The sequence below is a fragment of the Ornithorhynchus anatinus genome, chromosome 18, assembly GCF_004115215.2.
Source record: "Ornithorhynchus anatinus isolate Pmale09 chromosome 18, mOrnAna1.pri.v4, whole genome shotgun sequence".
In the NCBI taxonomy this organism is placed as follows: domain Eukaryota; kingdom Metazoa; phylum Chordata; class Mammalia; order Monotremata; family Ornithorhynchidae; genus Ornithorhynchus; species Ornithorhynchus anatinus.
This window is the reverse complement of record NC_041745.1, coordinates 12,735,884-12,749,215: the sequence shown is the minus strand read 5'-3', so window position 1 is coordinate 12,749,215 and position 13,332 is coordinate 12,735,884. Positions and strand designations below refer to the sequence as shown.

Below are 13,332 nucleotides of genomic sequence, written 5' to 3'. Positions count from 1 at the left end.
GCCCCAGGCGCCCCGCGTCAACTCCGATGGAGTTGTCGTCGCCGGTTCGGCTTCCACCTGGCCGCCGCCGCTCCTCGGACGTTGCTCCACGGGGATGGCGCTGCGGGTCGCCACTGACGACCCGGACGAGGGGTCGTCGAAACCGGGGCCGGGCCGCCAGCCCTTTAGATTCCGAGGTCGGGGATAGAATTCCGAGCGGCTGTCCCGGTGTGGCTGGGACATCGGGCCGAAGGCGAGTAGGAAAAGGTAGCGTAAAGCGGCGCATTTAGGGGTGACGACGAAATCCCGCCCCTCCGTTCGGCGGTGAAAGACGGGAGCCAAGCTGCAAGCGAGCCAGCAGCGCCGGGCCGTTTCTCAAACTGCTGACATTCTGCCGGGAGGTATTAAGAGAGTCTGACACGCACGGGAGGCCTGGGTCATCGTCCTCCCCTCCAGTTTCGGGGCTGATCCGGCTCTCGTTAAGAGTGAGCGTTGGTCCGGTGCTGGTCATCCCCTCGGCCGGAAGCAAAAGGACCGCATTTATCCGGGTTCCACTGCCGTCACCGCCGAGTCCGGGGAACGGGTGCGGGACGAAGCCTCCGAGACGCGAACCAAACGAAGGAACCGTTCGTGTTGCGGAACGGTGTGCGTGCCTGTGCAGAGCGAACCACTCAGTGGCATTCTAGAAATGGACATGCATTACACCTCTTTCAAAGTAGAAATAAGTACGTGAAGTGGTATAAATAGGTAACAAATAAATAGGGTAAATAAGGAGAAGTCAAAGAAATTCTCCTCAGGGACTTGCCCCTTTTTTACTGAATGCCGTTACCAGGAATCTGAGATTCTGTTCTGACAATAGGGTCCAGATGTCCGGCGAGTGGGCGTATCATGATTCTGTCCAGCTTGAAGCTGGACAAGAGAAGCAGCGTGGCTCAGCGGAAGGAGCCCGGGCTTGGGACTCAGAGATCGAGGGTTCGAATCCCGGCCCTCCCACTTGTCAGCTGTGTGACTGTGGGCAGGTCCCTTCTCCGGCCCTCAGCGACCTCATCTGTAAAATGGGGATTAACCGTGAGCCTCACGTGGGGCAACCTGATTACCCTGTATCTACCCCAGCGCTTAGAAGGGTGCTGTGCACGTAGTAAGCGCTTAACAAATGCCAGCATTATTATTATTATTATTATTGATCCGGGTCGTATGCACAGGCATATGAACCGCTGAATTCAAAATTTACAGAAGTTAGTGGTGGAATATTTTAGACTAAAGCATATAATCCGTCAGTTAAGCGGTGGCATTCACTGAGCCCTTATTTCGTGCAGAACCCTGTACGAAGCGCTTGGGAGGGTACAGCGTAGCAGAGTTAGGTGATATCTCTGCCCGTACAGGATTTACAGTCCACCGGGGAGATGAACATTCAACTAAATTTCAGATAGGGGAAGCGGCAGAGAACGAGACTACGTAAGTTTTGTGGGGCTGGAGGAGGGGTGGATATCACAGTGCTTAAAGGGGTAATAATAATGATATTTGTTGGCTTACTGTGTGTCGGGGTCTGTACTGGGCACCCGGGTGGATTCAAGCAAATCAAGTCGGACACAGGTCCCTGTCCCCCGTGGGGTCACAGTCGCAATCCCCGTTTCCCAGGTGAGGTAACCGAAGCCCAGAGAAGTGAAGCGACTGGCCCAAGGTCACGCAGCGGACAAGTGGCGGAGTTGGGATCAGAACCCATGACCTTCCGACTCCCAGGCCCGTGCTTTATCCACTATGCCATGCCGCTTCTGCATAGCTGATGCAGAAGGGAGGGCGAGTAGGGCGAGGAAATGAGGGCCTAGTCAGGGAAGGCCTCCTGAAGGCGAGAGAATTCATGTTCTTTGGACTCCTTTTAGCAAAGCGATTTTTAAAAAAAAACAAACACGGCCGGTTGCTCTAAGGCCTGTAACTTACTGATCAGTGAAAATTCTAGGTGATCAAGTGAATATTTCTCCCTTCTGCTACTTACCTTCAGATTAGCTAGAGTCCCTAGATTAATCACTTAGTAGCTCGTTTCCCAAAAGTGGAGAAATCTCTTCGAAGTGCCGGTTAGCCATGATCTCCAAGAACATCCCAGAGTAAGAATCGCCAACGGATTTTGAGCTCATCCGCCGAAGGCGTAGCGAGCAAGCCCCCGATTTTTGCCCGAGCTTTAGCTCTCGGGAAGGAAATCCGACAAGCAGACGAACGCACCCGTAGTTTCAGAGGAATCCAAAGAGCGCAGAGAATTGGTCTTTCCCCCGGCCCGTCGAGGCGCGCGCCACGTTGGCGCGAGGAGTCTGGTCCGGGGATGGTCCGTTGACCTTTGCCAAAAATTCACGTTCCGTCGGTCTCAAAACCGTCCTCTTGTTTTTCCTCCCCGATCGCGTAGATGTGACCTACCTGACGGAAGAAAAGGTGTACGAGATCCTAGAATTATGCAGAGAGAGAGAAGATTACTCCCCGTTGATCCGGGTCATCGGAAGGGTGTTCTCCAGTGCCGAGGCCTTGGTCCAGAGCTTCCGTAAAGCCAAGCAGCACACCAAGGAGGAGCTCAAGTCGCTCCAAGGAAAGGACGAAGACAAGGACGAAGACGAGAAGGAGAAGGCGGCCTGTTCCGCCGTGGCCATGGAGGAAGACCCAGAGGCGTCGTCCTCCAGGCCCGGGGAGAGCTCGCAGGGCAATAACGACCGCCACCGCCCGGGCCCCGACGAGGTGTCGGTGGACGTGGAAGCCGTCCGGAGGATCTACACCCGCCTGCTCTCCAACGAGAAGATCGAAACCGCCTTTCTGAACGCCCTGGTGTACTTGTCGCCGAACGTGGAATGTGACCTGACGTACCACAACGTGTACTCCCGCGACCCGAACTATCTGAACCTCTTCATTATCGTCATGGAGAACGGCAACCTCCACAGCCCGGAGTACTTGGAGATGGCCCTGCCGTTGTTCTGCAAAGCGATGAGCAAGCTGCCCCTCGCCGCCCAGGCCAAACTGATCCGCCTGTGGTCCCGGTACAGCGCGGACCAGATCCGGCGGATGATGGAGACGTTCCAGCAGCTCATCACCTACAAAGTCATCAGCAACGAATTCAGCAGCCGGAACCTGGTCAACGACGACGACGCCATCGTCGCCGCTTCCAAGTGCTTAAAGATGGTTTACTATGCAAACGTGGTCGGCGGGGAGGTGGACACGGATCACAACGAAGAGGAGGACGAGGAGCCCATCCCGGAGTCCAGCGAACTGACCCTGCAGGAGCTCCTGGGGGAGGAGAGAAGGAACAAGAAGGGGCCGCGCGTCGACCCCCTGGAGACGGAACTCGGGGTGAAAACTCTCGACTGCAGGAGACCGCTCATCCCTTTCGAAGAGTTCGTCAACGAGCCCCTCAACGACATCCTAGAAATGGACAAGGATTATACTTTTTTCAAAGTAGAAACGGAAAATAAATTCTCTTTTATGACCTGCCCCTTTATATTGAATGCTGTCACCAAGAACCTGGGATTGTATTATGACAATAGAATCCGGATGTACAGTGAACGGCGGATCACGGTTCTCTACAGCCTGGTTCAGGGCCAGCAGTTGAACCCCTACCTGCGCCTCAAGGTCAGACGGGATCACATCATCGACGACGCCCTCGTCAGGGTGAGTCGCCGGCGAACGGGGCGGTCGGCGCCTCGGGAAGCGGGAGGGGGCGGCTCACGGGGCGGGCGGCGGGGCCCGGCACTTCTTCCCAGCCGCGATGTGCCCCGCGGTCAGCCGATGGGCGGCGTCCGGGTACTTAGCGGGCGCAGAACGCGAAGGGAGGGTACGATACGGTTGCCTGGGTTGGAGCGACCCCTGCCCGCGAGGGGCCGATGGTCCCCGGGGGGGAGACAGACGCCGAAAGGAGTTACGGCGAAGGGCGGTAGAGTCAAAGGGAGGTGGGGGACCCGAGCGCCGCGAGAGCGGGGTGACGGGCGAAGTGCTTACGGAGCCTCCCTTCCTCCTCTCCCACCCCGGGCCTCCTGGTTCCCTCCTCTCGCTCCTCCTCTCTGCCCGCGGAGGCCGAAGAAGCGGTGACTCTCCCGGTGACCTCCGCGGCCTCTTCGATAAAGTTTCTCTCTTCTCCCGTTGCCTCACGGAGTTCCTCTCGGGTCGGCCGGCGGCTTGGTAGATATTCATTCATTCGCTAGTGTTTATCGAGCGCTTACTATGCGCGGAGCACCGTACTAAGCGCTGGGAACGTGCAGATCGGCAACGGATAGGGACGGTCCCTGCCCACTGACGGGCTGACGGTCGAATCGGGGAGACGGACGGACAGAAACAGTAGCGATAAATGGAATCAAGGTGATGTGCGTCTCATTAACCAAATGAATAGGGTAATAAAAATATATACAAATGAGCGGACAAGCACAGTGCGAGGGGAAGGGAGGAGGAGGTCTCGGTCGCCGTTGGCTGAAGGGAGTAACTTCCTTCGCCCCGCGGCCACCCCGAGATGACCGTCCGCCCCCCGTCCTGGAGGCGGGCAGTCCCGCGAGGTCGGGCCTACCCTCCGGCTGCCGAAGGGGTCCTCGAATAAACCCTTCGCCCCTTCTGAAGGGCAAAGGCCATCCGCATCTGGGGCTGAATTTCCGCCCCCTTCTTTCTCCTCCAGTTACCTGTAGAGCAGCGAGGCCTGGTGACTCTGGGGCGTCAGAGCCGGGGCTGGAGTCTTTCCACGGGATTAGTGAGGGGTCACCGATTCCCGCCCTGCTCTGGCAGCGGCGGGCTGGGCCGGCACCCTCCGTCCACGGCAGACGCTTAAGCCCAGGCGGCCCCTTCCGAACCGGTGTTCCGGGGGGGATCGGAGGCGAGCCGAAACCCGTCCCTCACCGTGACCCTTCGGTCGCTAAGTCACGCTCCCTTGCGGTCCCGGCGAGCCACGGGAAGTCAGGCCGTCGGTTTTCACCGGCCCCTTTTACCGCCGGCCTTCTGGCGGCATCTTCCGGGAGCCCCTCACGCGGCTGGGCAAGGACCGGGTGAGGTGAGGGGAGCGCGGATGGAGTTTCCGTCTTGGGCATGCAGCAGGCCATCTCCTCGGTTCGGTCTGGGCGTCTTTGGCAGGCTTTGGGGGCTTCCTATTCTCGCCACAGTTCCTTCGCTCTCACCTCTCCGTGGAGCTGTGGGCAGAGGCGGAGCATTTTCGGGAAAGATTTCCCTTCCAAGACAAGTCCCCCGGTGGGGGACGCGAGACGGTTGTCTCGCAGGAGAGGTGCGCTCCGTGGAATGGAAGGCCCAGGTCTGGATGCCACCGGCTGGGATTAGATTGGCAGGGTGAGCGTCCCGGGTCTAAGGAATTCTCGAATTTCAGCGCACAACTCTGGCAGAATACGCCCCGGGTCTCAGCGAGGTGACGGAAGTGCCGCCTTGTCCAAGAGCGAGGATCCAGGTCCGCCCTGCGTAAGACCGAGGTGCCGTTTTCGGTTGTGAGCGAAGCAGGTGAGATCTGCTCGAAGAAATCCGGGCGACAGATCCCTAGAAGTACGAGTATCTTCTTTTCCGGATCGACTATTGACTCTCTAGACGTGGCCGCTTCCTAAATCGAGAGAACACATTTTTTGCGCGTGCGCCCGTAATGCTCTCTAGTTTTTTATGGTATTTATGGTGTTATTACAGGCACTGTACCAACCGGTGGGATAGATACAAACTGATCAGGGTGGACACGGTCCCGGCCCCACATGGGGCTCCCGTTCTTAATCCCCATTTTACAGAGGAGGTAACTGAGGCCCAGTGAAGTGACTCGCCTAATGTCACACAGCAGACAAGTGGCGGAGCTGGGTTCTAATTTCAAGTTCTTTCTTCTCTCATAAATTGCAAAACTTCTAAAGAGATCAATAGGTCATTTGGTGCGCACGCATCGGCAGGAAAGCAACAGTTAGAGATCTTCCGTTGCATATCCACTCTACTGATTTGTAATCGTGTGAAAAAGCCAAGGGGTTGGCTTCTTTGAATTTCCTAGAGATTGTAGGACACACACATGACTGAGGGTGTTAAGGAAAGCTGAGCCTTGAGAAATGCCACTCCGGATTGCACCAGAGTTCCGTTTGAGGTAATAGCGTCTCCGACCGTGTTTTTCTGCACACTCGTCTTTAGCCGAGAACCGCCACTGATTGTCCAGGCCGTAGCGGTCCTTGAATCACCACGTGGCATTCCTCCGGTCAAAGGAGGCGACAGAGTTGAACCACCAAGGGAGCGTCGCCCAAAGAGGTGTATGCCTGGGGTTTTTTTAATGATATTTGCTAACCACTTGCTTTGTGCCAGGCACCCTACTAAGCCTCGAGGTAGATCCAAGCGAATGACTCTGGATACGGTCCACGTCCCATACGGGGCTCACGGTCTTGATTTTGCGGATGAAAGCAACCGAGGCCCAGAGAAGTCGAGCGACCTGCCCCCCGGTCACTCGGCAGACAAGTGGCGGAGCCGGGGTGTTGTACCTCCCAAGCTCTTGGAACAGTGAGCGCTCGGTAATAATAATGATAATAACGTTGGTATTCGTTAAGCGCTTACTAGGTGCCGAGCACTGTTCTAAGCGCTGGGGGAGATACAGGGTCATCGGGTCGTCCCACGTGGTAAATATGGTCGAATGACCGGACGGACCCGGGTCCTTCCCGCTTCCAGGCCCGTGCCCTCCCCACTAGGCCACGCTGCTTCTCAGCTGAACAAGAGGGATCTCTGCAGGGTTTCAGGTAGGATTGAATAATAATAATGCTGGGCTCCGTTAAGCGCTTACCACGTGCAGAGCACTGTTCTGAGCGCTGGGGTAGACACAGGGGAATCAGGTCGTCCCACGTGGGGCTCGCAGTCTTCATCCCCATTTTCCAGATGAGGGAACTGAGGCCCAGAGAAGTGAAGCGACTCGCCCACAGTCGCACAGCTGACAAGTGGCCGAGATTCGAACCCAGTGACCTCTGACTCCAAAGCCCAGGCTCTTGCCACTGAGCCACGGACAGACAGGCAGACCACCGGGGACTTCTCAGATCAGTTTGGGCTTGGGGGCCGACCTGCAAGAAGACGGGCTATCCCCGGAGAAAGAGTCCCAAGGCAAGGAGATCCTTCTTCCCAGTCTGCATGACCTTAAGTCTTTGGAGACCCCGGATCAGCTTCTAGAATATGAACCTCCCGGTACCGTTAGAGGTTCATATGGTAGACTAATATTAGTAGCCGTGGTATTGAAGCGCGTACTGTGTGCCAGGCACCGTACCACGGTATGGCATATGGAGATGAGTCCCAGCCCCCGTCCCACCCGGAACTCGCAGCCTGAGTAAGGAAGGTTTGTCAAAGGCATCTGCTGATTTTACACTGCCCTCAGTGACTGGTTCCTAAAGAATTGGTCCGAAGCCTCCCCCGCCGGGGCACAATCCAAGTTGTGCCTCCCCGGTTCAACCCCCTCAGGTCCCAACTGACTCCTCAGGAATGATTCGACGGGAATAACTCAAGAGGACGGCACTGAGAAGGTCCTTTCTCATTCCCCCGTACAAGTAGTATTCAGGCGACGCACCGATGGACCCCGTCGGTCAATTGATGGCATTTATGGAGCGTTTACCGCGTGCGGAGCTTAAAGCAGACCCCCGGATATCTTTTCTTTCTACAGGCTGTGCGTGTGAATCCCAGGCTTTAACTTCAAGGGAACAGTGTCAGACCAGTTAATCCCAGCCCAAGTTAGTACTTCCAGCATTCTCACCCACAAATCCCTCTTCAGATGGGTAGAGAGCTCACTGTACTTCTCCCGGCCTTCCTGGAGAGAAGGGATAAAGATGGCTTGCCGAGGAACCCGAATCTCCCACGGACGGTCCAAAGATATAGATCGTCTCTAAGTGGCCTAATTGACAAACGGACAGCCAGGGTTCAAGGTTTTCTCAGTTAACAAGAAAAGGTGCAGGAGTTCCCAGACTTCGGGTTGATCTTGAAAATGGGCCGTAGGCCTCTGTGGAATGAGGACATCTGAGCACTCCCCGTCACCGCCGGGGTGAATCCGGGACCGTGTCGGGGCGGGAGGCCCCGGCCGAGGCCCGTTGGGCTGCCGTCCCGGTGGATTCGAGCACGGGGTCTGCGGATAGCGAAACCTTTCCGGCTCGGGAGGCTACGGTGGTCATCGGACGGCTCTGAGGCAGTAGGTCTCTGTGCAGGAGACTGTTGGGGTCGTATAATAATAATAATAACGTCGGTATCTGTTAAGCGCTTACTGTGTGCAGAGCACTGTTCTAAGCGCTGGGGTAGACACAGGGGAATCAGGTCGTCCCACGTGGGGCGCGCAGTCTTCATCCCCGTTTTCCAGATGAGGTAACTGAGGCCCAGAGAAGTGAAGTGACTCGCCCACAGTCACGCGGCTGACAAGTATATCGGAGCAGACGCGCACCTAATTGTCCACCGTTTTGCCAGCGCATCGATCCGTCAGTAGTCTGCATCTGTTGGGTAGAGAGGATTTTAGCGAGCATCTGGGAGAGTGCAGTCAAATCGGTAGACGGGAGCCTTGCCGCCAAGGATCCTCTAATCTAGCCACCCGGCGCCTCGAACTTACAAGTTCGAAGAAAATTATAAGTGCTACATCGGTCTGTATCCGGGGAGTCGATTCGCATCCAGATTCCGTCGCAGTATACTGGTCGTAGCAGCCGTGGTACTTCTCAAATGCATTTTACGTGTCGAGGACTGTACCGAGTGCTGGAGTAGGTACAAGTCAATCAGGTCCCACGTGGGGCCTCACGGTCTAATTAGGAAGCAGCGGGGCTCAGTGCAAAGAGCCCGGGCTTGCGAGTCGGAGGTCATGAGTTCGAATCCCGGCTCTGCCACTTGGCAGCTGCGGGACTGTGGGCAAGTCGCTTCTCTGGGCCTCAGTTACCTCATCTGTTAAATGGGGATTAAGACTGTGAGCCTCACGTGGGACAACCTGATTACCCTCTCTCTACCCCAGCGCCTAGCACAGTGCTCGGCACATAGTACGCGCTTAACCAATGCCGACATCATTATTATTATCAGGAGGGAGGACAGGTATTGAATCCCCCGTTAACGTGGACGAGGAAACGGAGACACCGAGAAGTTAAGTGACCTGCCCGAGGTCACAGAGCAAGTCCGCGGTGGAGTCGGGATTGGAACCCAGGTCTCTTGACTCCCAGGCCCCGGGCACTTTCCACTCGGCCTCTCTGCTTCTGAGCAGTACGCGGCCCAGTGATGCCAACTGAGAACTCAAAAAAGGCCAGGAAGACCTTGGGCAGGCTGCAAGATAGTGTGTAGTGACAACGTGGCCTAGGGGGTGGAGCCCCGGGCCTGGGAGTCAGGAGGTCCCGGCTCCGCTACTTGTCTGCTGTGTGGCCTTGGGCCAGTCACTTAACCACTCTGTGCCTCAGTTACCTCATCTGTAAAATGGGGATTCGTTCGGTAGTATTTATTGAGCGCTTACTATATGCAGAGCACCGTCGCAAGCGCCTGGACTGTGCAGTTGGGCAACAGATGGAGACGATGCCTGGCACGTACCAGTTGCTCAGCGAATGCCGCAAATACTGTTACAGGGAGTGAGAGCAAATTCTCTCTGCGACCCGAACTCAGCGAAATTTGACGGCATTTAGGGGTCATCCCCTTCTTTTCGGAAGGAAAATAGCCCTCCACCTCAGCGGGATGCTTTAAAAAAAAAAAAAGCTTCCCTGTTAGATGCTTTTGATATTTGCCTGGCTGATCCGGAATAGGAGGTGCCGGGAGCCCACTGGGAGACCCAGAAGCAATTCGGAAAAGATTTCTGGGGGCCTGTGGACAACAAAAAAGATACCCAGCGGTCCCCGTTACGGCAGATCGCCTGACCAGTCTTCGTTTGCTTGCGGATACCTTGGCAGCGACCTTCGAGTGAAATTGGGATGTCCATTAAAATCATTTAAAGGTGAAAGAGTCTTGGCAGCAGCCTGACTTGTGATAAACCTTTTCCGGCTACTTGATCTCTCCACGCTCTCTTATCGTGTATTCTTTTCGGGTAGCACTGTGCACCGAGTGCTGGGGAAGATTGACTGCATCGTTCAGAAATATCCTCCGGCCCAAAGAGGGTGCGTAATCTAAATACGGGCCTTCCCTGCGTTAGGCACACCCCGCTACGTGACCTGTATTATTTCCCGGCTACCCCGTCCCGCGCCTGCTCACCTCCGCCATTACGGCCGATCGCCGTTGGTTTGTCATACGCCCTCGTGGCCGCTTTCCTCTCCTCCCTCCCCACCCGCCGAACTCATCGCGTCTCCACAGTCTCCCGCACGCTCCCGGCGCGTTTTACAGTATCTTCTTTCTCTTTTTCTGTCTTGAATTTTAATTCTAGCCACCTCTACTCCCCCTGCCTTTCCCTGCAGTCAGCAGGACGGGGTGGGATGGACGGCAGCGGTGGCGATCCGGAAGGAGACGTCTCTCTCCCCTATCCCCGGTCTGCTTCGGTCGGTCCCCCTCCCCGTCCCTGTGACTTGGGCTGGCGTGGAGGGGTGCGGACACCTTAGTTAGGGCCGAATATTGAGGGTTTTTTTACGTTTGTTTTTCACTCGCGCTCTAGAATACAGGTAGAGCGGGGCAGAGACCCATCAGCCAGAGTTAGGGGACAAATGAGGGAGAGATTTGCGGCGTAATTTTGGCCTGTCTCCGGTCATCGCGCCAGCCAGCCGCGGTTCATTTGTGTCACGTAAAGTTTATGGGAAAACGTTCTCCACGATTCAGCTATTGGGGATACGGGATCCTAGCCTGTGGGTGAGGGACCAGAGCCTCTTCATCTATTTTTCTCCACCCCGAAGTGCTACCGCCTTAATCCAAGCGCGGATCCTTTCCCCGTTGATTAGTCATTCAATAGGATTTATTCATTCGATAGCATCTACTGAGCGCTTACTATGTGCAGAGCACTGTACTAAGCGCTTGGAATGGACAGGTCGGCAACAGATAGAGACGGTCCCTGCCGTTTGACGGGCGCACGGTCTAAGCGGGGGAGACGGACAGGCGAGAACGATGGCGACGAATAGAGTCGAGGGGAAGAACATCTCGTAAAAACAATGGCAACTAAACAGAAGCGAGGCGACGTACGTTTCATTAACAGAAGAGATTGTTGATTACCGCGTCTGCCTCCTTGCTGACCTCCCTGCCTCCTGTCGCTCCCCACTTCCGTCCCTGCTGCACTCTGCTGCCCGGATCATTTTTCTTCAGAAACGTTGAGGTCGTGTTTCCCCACTCCTCAGGAACCTCTCCAGCGGTTGCCCATCCATCTCCGCATCCAACGGAAACTCTTTACCGTCGGCTTTAAAGCACTGAATCGTCTCGTCCCCCTCCTAACCCACCTCGCTACTCTCTCGTTACCACCCAGCCCGCACACTTCACTCCTCTAATAACAACCTACTCGCTCTACCTCAGTCTCGTCCATCTTACTGCCGGCCACTCACCCACATCCCGCTTCTGGCCTGAAACACCCTCCCTCTTCATATTGACAGGTGATCACTCTCCCCGCTTTCAAAGCTTTTTAAAAACACACCTCCCCCGAGATGCCTCCCCTGACTAAACCCTTCTTCCATTCCGGATTTGCACCCTTGACTCACCCCGCCCTCCGTCCCACAGCACTTCCGTACGCGTCCGCAGTTTATTTATATCAACGTCTGGCCCCTCCTCTAGACCGTGAGCTCATTTTGGACAGGGAGTGTGTCTGCCAACTCTCCCAAGCATCTAGTACGGTGCTCCGCATTCAGTAAGTGCCCAGTAAATCCGATCGATTGATTTTATTCAAATAGAGGAGCTTATGGTCTTAACTGTTTCATTGATGGGGATGTTGTAAACCTGTCTCTATCTGTTGCCGAATTGTACATTCCAAGCGCTTAGTACAGTGCTGTGCACATGGTAAGCACTCAATAAATGCTACTGAATGAATGAATGAACCCGGCGTAAAATATCAAACAAATATCGAACAACCCTGGTTGTATCCCCCCAGGTTATACGTATTCGAAGGGTCCGTAAACTGAGGTAAAGAATCAGTTGTCTGAGTATTGTGTGTCGTGTAATGGGATATGCCTGTGCTGCTGAAAAAACATAGTTTTAATGCCACTTTCGACTGATTCTGTTGAACTCGTGAATGGTGCTTACCTTATTCTTGGGACAGAAGATTACTTCCTTTTTCTCCAGGTGGGTTATTAAAGTTCCCTTACTTCTCGAGACCGACTGGGTTAGATGTAGTATTGAATAAAGCGGAATGTTCTTAAATAAGAGGTGTTGGTCACGGTAAGTGACGAAAAGTGTAATACGCCGAAGCCAAGCTAGCAGCTTTGCAGTCCAACTTGGAGAGTCCAGAATGTCCAAACGACCCTCTTAAGTGCCCTGATGCATTAGATACGGGATACCGAGAGAAATCTTGGAGGAAGACACGGTGGTCGGTAGGTCTTCCTTTCTTGAGCAAGTAACTTTTATTCGCTAAGTGCCGTATTTACTAGCGCAGTTATCCCTCTTGTTTGCATCTTTTGGTAACGTTACAACGGGTGGGGCTGTCACATAGGTCGCATAAGAATTCAGCGTAGCGATAACGGGAAGAGGATAAGGGAAGGAGTGAGAAGAGACAAGGTATGAGGGCCCTTGACAGCATCTCTGACTTGTATTGCAGTCTCTCAAGTCCCGCCTATTGCAAGTTCCTGATCTGTTATACCTGATCAGCGTTATAGCTTGCAGCGTTACAGCCTTTCACTGAGTCATTAGCAGGGCCAGAATGCCAAGCCTCCTCCCCTGAAGCTCAGCCAAGTGAGGTCTCTAGCCAAACAGTAATCGGGGCTATTCTGAGGTTGGATGCCAGGCCAGGGCAGCCGGGGTGATAATAATAATAATTCTGGTATTTGTTAAGCCCTCGCTGTGTGCCGAGCACTGTACTCAAGCACCGGGGTAGAAGCAAGCAAATGGGTCGGTTCAAATGTCCCACGGCGGGGCTCACAGTCTCAATCCCCATTTTCCAGATGAGGGAAGTGAGGCCCGGAGAAGTGAAGTGATCGCCCAAGGTCACACAGCAGACAAGTGGTGGAGCCGGGATTAGAACCCACGACTGGCCGATGACCGGGCCCGTGCTCTATCCGCTCCGCCGTGCTGCTTCCCGTGTGCTGGGTTGCTGGTAGCCAGGGACAGAGTTGTGGCCTTGGCAAAACAGCCGATGTGCCCTCTCCAGAAGGGTGCCAGATCCTGCCGGGGCAGACTCCTTGCCCTCAGAGACCTTGGGAGTGACAACGACGGGGGAGTCCTCGGCCGGTCGCAAGGGAAAGACGTAACCGGCGGCCTCTTTTCCTGGACCGAGGAAGTCGGCGGAAAGCCTGGGCCGGTGTGCTTCTGTCCAGGTGGAATCGATCGATCGTATTTATTGAGTGCTCA

The 13,332-nt window shown here is 55.1% G+C and overlaps 1 protein-coding gene across 2 annotated transcripts in view; it reads left to right on the top strand.

Annotated features, from left to right (window-relative positions):
* Nucleotides 1-13,332, top strand: part of UBE3A (ubiquitin protein ligase E3A) — an 80,108-nt gene that overhangs the window by 51,891 nt on the left and 14,885 nt on the right. For both annotated transcript variants that reach the window (XM_029083015.2, XM_029083016.2), the window contains exon 6: nt 2,375-3,621. In XM_029083015.2, coding sequence (XP_028938848.1) covers nt 2,375-3,621 — 1,247 coding nt within the window. The remainder of the gene's footprint in view (nt 1-2,374; nt 3,622-13,332) is intronic.